Below are 11215 nucleotides of genomic sequence, written 5' to 3' on the forward strand. Positions count from 1 at the left end.
GAGGATAATCAGCGCTGGCTGGCGGCGTTGGGAATTGAGGAGCTGAGCAAGCTGGGATTATGCGACAGCAAGGTAACTTGTGCGCCATGCACCGAGAAGCAGAGGAGGAGGAGCTCTGGCACCGCGGCCATGGCGACGGTATCACCTCGACGCACACGTACACGGTACACCTCTGCTCTGGCTCCTGCTGCTGGCCATCTAACCGTTCTGTCCTCTCCATCCAGTGCCGTCGACGTCGCCCGATGAGGAGGAGGAGGAGAACTCGCCGATCGAGCAGGTGGCGCTGACGGTGCCCGTGGGCGACGACCCGGACACGCCCTTGCTCACCTTCCGGATGTGGGTCCTCGGCATGGCGTCCCGCGCGGTGCTCTCCTTCCTCAACCAGTTCTTCTGGTACCGCAAGGAGCCGCTCACCATCACCGCCATCTCGGCCCAGATCGCCGTGGTGCCGCTCGGCCGCCTCATGGCCGCGGCGCTCCCCGAGCGCGCCTTCTTCCGCGGCAGGCCGTACGAGTTCACCCTCAACCCGGGGCCGTTCAACGTGAAGGAGCACGTGCTCATCACCATCTTCGCCAACGCCGGCGCCGGCACCGTCTACGCCATCCACGTCGTCACCGCCGTCCGCGTCTTCTACGGCAAGAACCTCACCTTCTTTGCCTCGCTCCTCGTGGTGCTCACCACCCAGGTGCTCGGGTTCGGGTGGGCGGGGATTTTCCGGCGGTACCTGGTGGAGCCGGCGGCCATGTGGTGGCCGTCCAACCTCGTGCAGGTCTCCCTCTTCAGGTACATATATACACACGCTCCTTCCCATCTCCGTCCGGCAAGCAACATGATTAGTAGTACAGTAGTTGCTTACAACCACTACTCATTACTTATTACTACTTGCATTACACATCTTAATCACTTAATTAATCGAAAAGTCTAGCGCCCACACGCGTGGGCGTGCAACTCACCCACACGCATGGATCCTCGTTCAACCAATTCTGCACGAATCTTGGCGCGTTCTAGCAGTTTTTGTGTGCCACGTAGGACTAAGCTGGTGTGTGGGCATTCATCCGGTCGCTCACACGTCCTTTTTTCACCACACGGGGGGCTGGTGTGTGGGCATTTAGCAATTCGCCCACGCACTAGTTTCACGCACGCAGAGGGGGCTGGTGTGTGGGCGTTTATCACTTCGCCCACACGCCCGTCTCCTAGCCCACACCCAAAGCTGGCAGTTGCCATGTGTTTCTGCAGGTACATGGCAACTGCCCTAGCTTTGCTTGTAAGCAGATGGCAACTCTTTTTTACCCGAGTTGCCATGTGTTTTTGCATGGTACATGGCAACTGCCGTAGCGTGCACGTAAGCAGATGGCAACTCTTTTTTTTACATGGCAACTGCCCTAGCGTGCTTGTGAGCACATGGCAACTCTCTCTTTTGCCCGAACATGTTTTTTTTGCCGTGCCTTCTTTGTAGTGTTACATGGCAACTGCCTAGTGTTTAGTGGGTGGCAACTCCTAAAGTTTTAAAATCATGGCAACTGCAGTAGATCAGACCATACATGGCAACTACAGTTGAGCAACCATGGCAACTGTAGTTGTCCGACATGGCAACCGAAGTTCAGCGACATGGCAACTGCAGTTAAACGAACATGGACGAGGGTCTGGACCATGGCAACTGCGGGACGCGCGGTGACTGTCACGCGGGCGTGCGGGACCACGAGGTACGAGGCCTGACGTACGGGACGTGTGGGCGTTATCTATTTCGCCCACACGCACGCGTGTGAGAGGAATCGGGGGGGGGGGGGGGAAGAGGTATGTGGACATTACTTTTTTTACCCACACGTGGGTGTGTGGGCTGTTCCTCTTATACACCACACAAAATGTGTGGGCAGCCCCCCTAACGCCCACACGTGTGGCACTTATCGGTGTCCTTAATTAATAGTCTCACCTTGTGCTTGTTAGAGGGTTGACTGGTTGATGCTTGGACTTAATCACAAGCCATGATTATTTCCAATTTTATTCTTTTATAAAGAACATACTCCCTTCGTTTCTAAATATAAGTCTTTCAATACATTTCAATCGGAATACAACATATGGATATATGTAGACATATTTTAAAGTGTAGATTCACTCATTTTGCTTCGTATGTAATCACTTGGTGGAATCTCTAGAAAGATTTATATTTAGGAACGGAGGGAGTACTTTTCATGACGTGCGGGCTACTGCTTGTGATCAGCAATGTGTGTTAACTATGCATATACTTATGCTCACTCCGTCTGGAAATACTTGTCATCAAAATTGATAAAAAAAGATGTATCTAGACGCATTTTAGTTCTAGATACATTATTTTTTATCTATTTTGATGATAATTATTTCCGGACGGAGGGATTAGTTAGTTGCAACTAGGACTTTTGGTTTGTTTGAGCAAGACCACGTCAGATCTGGCATTGGCTTGCAACAAACCAGATCATCATGAAATCAAGGGCCACAAAAAATTGTTGGCCGGTCTGCCTCTAATTAAGAATAAGAAATTGATGAAAAGAAATGAGGAGCACTGGTAATGACAGGACCAACCAGCAGCCAACACGAAAATATCAGAGATAGTGAGATCAAGTTCGTTTGACCAAGCTGACAACTGGATTTAATTTGCAAACAACTTGTTTGTTTTTTTCAAGCTCTGCCTACTCATTATGAAGAGAATTGCCCAGTTAATCAAGAGTAACGGGTCATGCAACGTCAGATCTGGCCTTGGCTTGAAACAAACCATATCATGAAATCAAGGGCAAAAATGTAGGCTCGTCTGCCTCCCGTTAACAAAATGAAATCAATGAAAAGATATGAGGAGCACTGATAACGACAGGGCCCTCGAGAAGAATCCGAAGAAATGATGAAAACAAAATCGATGAAAAGAAACCACATCGATTGACCAAGCTGGATCTGCAGTCTTCCCAGCAGCTGGCTTCAGTTATATCCAACCAGTTTTAATCTTCTCAACATGGCAGTAGAATAACAGCCCTCCATAGAGGCAACCAACTCCCACATTTGAACGCTGAAAGAACTTGCTGGCTGATGAGACGGCTAATGATCATATAACATTGATATCTTCCTTTGATCCTTTCAACAACATAAAAATGTAGTACAAACAAAATAGGAGAGGAATTTCATCTCCTGTGTCAGTCCCAAGGAGAAAGACACTGAGCTAATCGGCATGCGCCGCAGGATGGTAGGAGAGAAATGACCGTGCACAGATGTCTTTCTCTTCAGTAAGATAGCATGTATTCCCTCTGCAAATAAATATAAGAGTGTTTAGAGGAAGCGGATTAGGAGCACCGGTGCTCCACCCCCTATATTTAAAAATAATTTAATAATTCAAAAAAATCAAGAAAATCCTGGATATATTTTTGAACCAATGACTAGGTATTGTACTCATATAAAAAGTTTGGCCAAGGAATGATTCTCATTGACTTTAGGGCAAAAAAATTGACGACAATATAGCATGAATAGTACTTGTATCTAGCATTTTTTGGAAAATCTTTGACCCCGGATACAATAAAAGTCATTTTCTATTTAACTTTTTTACACGAGTGCAATACTTGGTCATGTTTGATTCCATAAAAGTTCCGGGATTTTTTGACTTTTTTGAATTACTAAACTATTTTTGAATATAGGGGGCGTAGCACCCGAGAGCTCCTATGCATTTTCGAGTGTTTAGATCATTATTTTAGTGATCTAAATGTTCCTATATTTCTTTACGGAGAGAGTACAAAACTGGAGAGAAATTCCATTCCATTTGTCTCTCTCAAGGAAAGACGGCGAGCGCAACAAGAGTAAGATGGAGATCAGTTACCGAAAAAGGCTTTCGCCCCGCTTTATATATAAAGCAACGACCAGAAGTACAAAACCGGGTACAAGACGCAACCCCCCACACACCACACACATCCAAGGCAAGATACAAGGGTGCCGATGCACCGCAACACTACCCAATCGACCACCAAGCACACTACCAAACACTTGGTGAAGGAAATATGCCCTAGAGGCAATAATAAAATATTATTTATTTCCTTGTATCATGATAAATGTTTATTATTCATGCTAGAATTGTATTAACCGGAAACATAATACATGTGTGAATATATAGACAAACAGAGTGTCACTAGTATGCCTCTACTTGACTAGCTCGTTAATCAAAGATGGTTTAAGTTTCCTAACCATAGACATGTGTTGTCATTTGATGAACGGGATCACATCATTAGGAGAATGATGTGATGGACAAGACCCATTCCGTTAGCTTAGCACTCGATCGTTTAGTATGTTGCTATTGCTTTCTTCATGACTTATACATGTTCCTATGACTATGAGATTATGCAACTCTCGTTTACCGGAGGAACACTTTGTGTGCTACCAAACGTCACAACGTAAATGGGTGATTATAAAGGTGCTCTACAGGTGTCTCCAAAGGTACTTGTTGGGTTGGCGTATTTCGAGATTAGGATTTGTCACTTCAATTGTCGGAGAGGTATCTCTGGGCCCACTCGGTAATGCACATCACTATAAGCCTTGCAAGCATTGTGACTAATGAGTTAGTTGCGGGATGATGTGTTACGGAACGAGTAAAGAGACTTGCCGGTAACGAGATTGAACTAGGTATCGAGATACCGACGATCAAATCTCGGGCAAGTAACATACCGGTGACAAAGGGAACAACGTATGTTGTTATGCGGTCTGACCGATAAAGATCTTCGTAGAATATGTGGGAGCCAATATGGGCATCCAGGTCCCGCTATTGGTTATTGACCGGAGACGTGTCTCGGTCATGTCTACATAGTTCTCGAACCCGTAGGGTCCGCACGCTTAACGTTACGATGACAGTTTTATTGAGTTTTGATGTACCGAAGGAGTTCGGAGTCCCGGATGAGATCAGGGATATGACGAGGAGTCTCGAAATGGTCGAGACGTAAAGATCGATATATTGGACGACTATATTCGGACTTCGGAAAGGTTCCGAGTGATTCGGGTATTTTTCGGAGTACCGGAGAGTTACGGGAATTCGTATTGGGCCTTAATGGGCCATACGGGAAAGGAGAGAAAGGCCTCAAAAGGTGGCCGCACCCCTCCCCATGGTCTGGTCCGAATTGGACTAGGGAAGGGGGGCGCACCCTTCCTTCTTTCTCCTTCCCCCTTCCCTTCTCCTACTCCCACAAGGAAAGGAGGAGTCCTACTCCCGGTGGGAGTAGGACTCCCCCCTTTGGCGCGCCTCTCCCCTTGGCCGGCTGCCTCCCCCTTGCTCCTTTATATAGGGGGCAGGGGCACCCCAGACACACAACAATTGATCCTTAGATCTTTTAGCCGTGTGCGGTGCCCCCCTCCACCAAATTACACCTCGATAATATCGTTGCGGAGCTTAGGCGAAGCCCTGCGTCGGTAGAACATCATCATCGTCACCACGCCGTCGTGCTGACGAAACTCTCCCTCAACACTCGGCTGGATCGGAGTTCGAGGGACGTCATCGAGCTGAACGTGTGTAGAACTCGGAGGTGCCGTGCGTTCGGTACTTGATCGGTCAGATCGTGAAGACGTACGACTACATCAACCGCGTTGTGATAACGCTTCCGCTGTCGGTCTACGAGGGTACGTGGACAGCACTCTCCCCTCTCGGTTTTATGCATCACCATGATCTTGCGTGTGCGTAGGAAATTTTTTGAAATTACTACGTTCTCCAACACTTGGGGCCGACGAGGACCTTCCGAGACCTAGCCACCAAGAAGAAGTGAAGCGGGACAATGGTGAAGCATGGACTCCAAGGAGGTGCCTTCAAGAAGGGCACGACACCGAAAGACGCCACCGCCCGATCTCGGAGATCAAGTTTTCACCCGAAGCAACATGGAGAGAAGAGAACACAATGACGGAGCCTTCATGAAGAAAACGACGCCCGCGGCGCCGCCACCGTCGGCCGGAGAAGACCGGGCAAGTTATGTACTCCGGTGTTAACCCTCTACCAAACCACCATGCTTCGCCAAACATCACCAACCATGCCACCCATGTGGCCATGGCTGCCCGACCGCACCCAAGACGCGCGCTCCGTCCACGAACACCGCGTCTCCCGCCGCCAGGGCTGCCGCCCAGCATCCAAGCAACTCCGTGAACACCCAAAGACCTTGGCTTTGGCCTGACTGGCAGCCCCCGCCTATGAAGATGCCAGCAACCGCCCTGCCTCGAACATCGCCAGAACCCCAACAAAGAGCACACAGCCGAGGAAAGGAGGAGGAGGAGCGGATGCATCCGGACCGGTGCACCCCTGCACCGGCGACGGGTGGCCATCGGGGCCTCCCATCCCTCCTGAGAACTCCCCACCGGACACACCCTTTGTCGCCTCACCATGGCGCCCGCCGCAGCTCGACGCGAGGCCACCAACGGCAGCTCGCCCAATCATCGACAAGAAGCGCGATGCCAGCCCGCACCCGCAGCCAAGAGCACTCACCGGGAGAGCCATCCCGCGCCGCTCGCCGCCGTCCAGGGGCCGGAACAGGGGAGCCCCGACTGGAGGACGGCCAGCGCGCACCACCAGCACGCGCACCCGCCGCGAGCCCGACCACCGCACTGCACGCAGCAGCGGAAGCTCCCGCGCCCGCCGGCGAGGCGCCGCGCGTCACCCGCGCCCGCCGGACCGCCAGATCTGGCCGAGCCCAGACCTGGCCGCCACCGCAGCCACGAGCGCGAGCCGCCCCGTGCAGCCCACCGCGCCGCCACCAAGCCCTCGCTACCCCGCCGCCGCGCCTCCTCGCCCCGCACCAGCGCGAAGCACCGCCGTCCGTCGCCGCCTCACGCCAACAGCCTCCGAGCGGGATGAAGATGAGCCCCGCCGCCACCGGCGCCGGTGGGCTTTGCCCGGCAGCGTGGTCCGGCGGCGGCGAGGGAGGGAAGGGACGAGAGGAGGCCCGAAGCCGGCGGCTAGGTCCCGTCCCCCCGTCCCCCCCCCCCCCCCCCCCCCCCCCCCCCGTTCGCCACACGGGAGCGACGCGGGGACGGGAGGGAGGGGGATGGAGATCAGTTGGAGCATGCGGAGAAAAATACCGAAGATTCAGAGAGTGTAAAATTGCCGTCAACCAGTTTCTTTTTCCTGAGCATGGCAACAAAATAAGCTTTGTATTATCTACTGTATATTCTATAAACTACAACGGACTTGGACATTCCGATTCGAATCATTCTCTGAAATGACCCATGGGAATTCCGAGCAGGGCGCTCCACGAGAAGGAGGTGCGGAGCAAAGGCGGCTTCACGCGCAGCCAGTTCTTCCTGGTGGCCTTCGTCTGCAGCTTCGTCTACTACATCTTCCCCGGCTACCTGTTCCAGATGCTCACCTCCCTCTCATGGATCTGCTGGGTCTTCCCCAACTCCGTGTTGGCCCAGCAGCTCGGCTCGGGCCTCTACGGCCTCGGCATCGGCTCCATCGGCCTCGACTGGGCCTCTGTCTCGTCTTACCTCGGGAGCCCCCTCGCCAGCCCCTGGTTCGCCACCGCCAACGTCGCCGCAGGATTCTTCATCATCATGTACGTGATCACGCCCATGGCGTACCGGTTCAACTTGTACAAGGCGCGGAACTTTCCCATCTTCTCTCATGGGCTCTTCACCGAGTCCGGGCACAAGTACAACATCACGAGCATCGTGGACTCCCAGTTCCATTTTGACACGGAGGCCTACCAGAAGAATGGTCCACTGTACCTCAGCACTTTCTTTGCTGTCACGTATGGTGTCCGGTTTGCATCCCTTACCGCAACGATCATCCATGTCCTCCTCTTCCATGGAAGGTAATTAATTAAATCTCTGCAAAAGAACTGTCCGTCAGTTTCGCAGAATTGTACAACTGCAACAGCTAAGAACCTCTCATGGTGCTTAATTGTGGGCAGTGAAATTAGGCAGTTAAGTAAATCAGCTTTCCAAGAGAAGAGGGTGGATGTACACACAAAGCTTATGAGGAGATATAAGCAGGTCCCCGAGTGGTGGTTCATCTGCATCCTTATTGTTAACATTGCCGCCACCGTATTTGCTTGTGAATACCACATCGAGCAACTGCAGCTGCCCTGGTGGGGTGTGCTGCTTGCATGTGCCATAGCCTTTTTCTTTACCCTCCCAGTTGGAATTATCACAGCAACTACGAACCAGGTACGCACGCAATCTGACAAGTTACATATCATGGTCATGCCATACAACTACCAGTTCACTGTTTTTAATTCTTTCCTTCTGTATATATGCAGACTCCAGGATTGAACATCATCACAGAGTACATCATGGGGTACTTGTACCCTGGACGTCCGGTCGCAAATATGTGCTTCAAGGTATATGGCTACATCAGCATGAGCCAAGCTCTGACGTTTCTGCAAGATTTTAAGTTGGGCCACTACATGAAGATTCCCCCAAGGACCATGTTCATGGCTCAGGTAATTAACCTTTTACTCAAATAAATTCTCTGTCATTTCTACTGCACAAGTACCCCTGTTGTATATATTGTGTCACTAAGCAACTTCTCTTGTTTCTTGTTTCGAAAAAAAAAACTAAGCAACTTGTTGAAACATGCATGGCAGGTGGTGGGAACTCTGATTGCGGCATTTGTGTACCTTGGAACGGCATGGTGGCTCATGGACTCAATCCCCAACATCTGCGACACCGAGCTCCTCCCAGCCGGCAGCCCTTGGACCTGCCCTGACGATCATGTGTTCTACGGCGCATCAGTCATATGGGGTCTTATTAGCCCACGCAGAATATTCGGGGACTTGGGAACTTACTCAGCAGTGAACTGGTTCTTCTTGGGGGGAGCCATTGCCCCACTCCTCGTCTGGTTTGCACACAAGGCATTCCCAGGCCAGAACTGGATCTTGCTTATCAACATGCCCGTGTTGATTGGTTCCACCGGCCAGATGCCACCCGCCACTGCAGTCAACTACATCACATGGATATTTGTTGGGTTTTTGTCAGGCTATGTGGTCTATAGATACCGACGTGACTGGTGGGAGCGACACAATTATCTGCTTTCAGGTGCACTAGATGCTGGTTTGGCATTCATGGCCGTGTTAATTTACCTGTGCCTAGGCTTGGAGAACATCAGTTTGAACTGGTGGGGCAATGACTTGGATGGATGTCCCCTGGCTTCTTGCCCCACTGCTAAAGGTATATTTGTTGAGGGGTGCCCAGCAGTGTATACGTGACCGTTCCCTCATGTCTTTTTTTTAGGATCCCTCATGTCTGGTAGTCCCTGTTTGCCGAAATTGGAAAGTGCCAACGAGCATGCAGGGATCAGTAAATAATACTCCCTCCGTTTCTAAATATAAGTCTTTCTAGTGGTTCCACTAGGTGGACTACATACGGAGCAAATTAAATGAATCTACACTTAAAATACATCTATATACATCCGTATGTGGTTCATAGTGGAATCTCTACAAAAATTTATATTTAGGAACGGAGGGAGTAAATGCTTGTTTTAAAACCATTCATTCAGAGATGAGAAATTGGTGTTATTATATATTTTCTTACTTCCTCTTTTTACGTATGAAATAAGACAAAATTTACGAAACCTAAAAATACGGTGCATTGAAGTCAAAATAGTGAAGAATAACTAGGACGCCGATAAGTGCCACACGTGTGGGCGTTAGGGGGGTCTGCCCAAACATTTTGTGTGGAGTATAAGAGGAACAGCCCACACACCTACGTGTGGGCAAAATAAGTAATGCCCACACACCTCTTTTTTTCCTCCCGATCCCTCTCACACGCGTGCGTGTGGGCGAAATAGATAACACCCACACGCTCCATACGTCAGGCCTCTTACCTCGTGGTCCCGCACGCCCCGCGTGACAGTCACCGCGCGCCCGCAGTTGCCATGGTCCAGACTCTCGTCCATGTTCGTTTAACTGCAGTTGCCATGTCGGACAACTACAGTTGCCATGGTTGCTCAACTGCAGTTGCCATCTCATGTCAAAAGTTCCAGATGCCATTTTTGGGCAACTACGGCTGTTGCCATGTATGGTCTGATTTGCTATAGTTGCCATGATTTGAAAACTTTAGGGGTTTGCCAGCTACTAACACTAGGCAGTTGCCGTGTAGTGTTACAAAAAGACATGGCAAAACAACATGTTCAGGTAAAAAAAGAGTTGCCATCTGCTTACAAGCACGCTAGGGCAGTTGCCGTGTACCCTGCAAAATACATGGCAACTGACATGTTCGGGTAAAAAAAAAGAGTTGCCACCTGCTTATAAAGCACACTACGGCAGTTGCCATGTACACTGCAAAATACATGGCAAGTGACAACTTGGGTGTGGGAGATGAGACGGGCGTGTGGGCGAGATGGCAAATGCCCACACACCAGCCCTTGTGCGTGAGTGGAAAGTGGCGTGTGGGTGAACTGTTGAACGCTCACACACCAGCCCCTCCCGTGTGGTGAAACGGCTGTGTGGGCGACCGGGTGAATGCGCACACACCAGCCCAGTCCTACGTGGCACTAGAAGCATGTCAAGATTCGTGCGCTCGCAAACAGACGCGGATCCACGCGTGTGGGCGAGATGCAAACGCCCACACGTGTGGGCGTTAGACTTTTCGAATAACTATTCCTTACCCAGGGTGACGAATAGCGCGACCCTATATAGTACTATCTAAACTAATCGTGAGTGTTCTACACCCCTAGTAACACTCTATAAGAGATATAGTAACATAGCATATAAAATATAGTAATTTTTTTGACAATGTAGTAAATCAAAATTTTAGATAGTACACAGAATTACTATAATTTATATAGTGTTTTACTAGATTTTGTACATAACGTTACTAGGGGTGTAGAATAAGCTATTCTACACTTATGCTTAGAATAGCGTTACCCTATTCGTTAAGATGGATTTTTATTTTTACTGCTCAAAGTTTCTGAAAGATTCATGACTAAAAAGAAGGAAAACTCTCTTTTTCAACTGATTGATTTCTCGCTCCTTTAAGTTGCCTTCATCTTGTGCCACGTGTTCCAACGGGACCAGCACATCGCTTACCTTTTCCTTCCTTATCTTCTCGGCCTCCCATCCTCGCGCTCGATCCCATCCGCGAGCTCCCCCTTTCTCTCTCCTTTATTCCCAAGCGTCTCTCCTTCCACGAGTTGGTGCTCCTCTGGCCCGTCCAACCACAGCCCCTCGCTGGTGTTTCATGCTGCAGGGAATCCACGAGTCGTGTAAAGGAGGTTCACCCACCGGTATGACTTTGCAAG

The 11215-nt window shown here is 50.2% G+C and overlaps 1 protein-coding gene across 1 annotated transcript; it reads left to right on the forward strand.

The window, feature by feature from the left end:
- The first annotated feature begins 319 nt into the window (after nucleotides 1-319).
- Nucleotides 320-10595, forward strand: LOC109779258 (oligopeptide transporter 7-like). Its single transcript, XM_040391973.3, has 5 exons — nucleotides 320-783; nucleotides 7218-7787; nucleotides 7887-8142; nucleotides 8235-8417; nucleotides 8562-10595. Exons 1-5 carry the CDS (start codon nucleotides 335-337, stop codon nucleotides 9180-9182), a joined length of 2079 nt encoding a protein of 692 aa, XP_040247907.1. The 5' UTR covers nucleotides 320-334; the 3' UTR covers nucleotides 9183-10595.
- The last annotated feature ends 620 nt before the right edge of the window (nucleotides 10596-11215 follow it).

This window comes from Aegilops tauschii, chromosome 6, assembly GCF_002575655.3.
Source record: "Aegilops tauschii subsp. strangulata cultivar AL8/78 chromosome 6, Aet v6.0, whole genome shotgun sequence".
Classification (NCBI taxonomy): Eukaryota; Viridiplantae; Streptophyta; class Magnoliopsida; order Poales; family Poaceae; genus Aegilops; species Aegilops tauschii.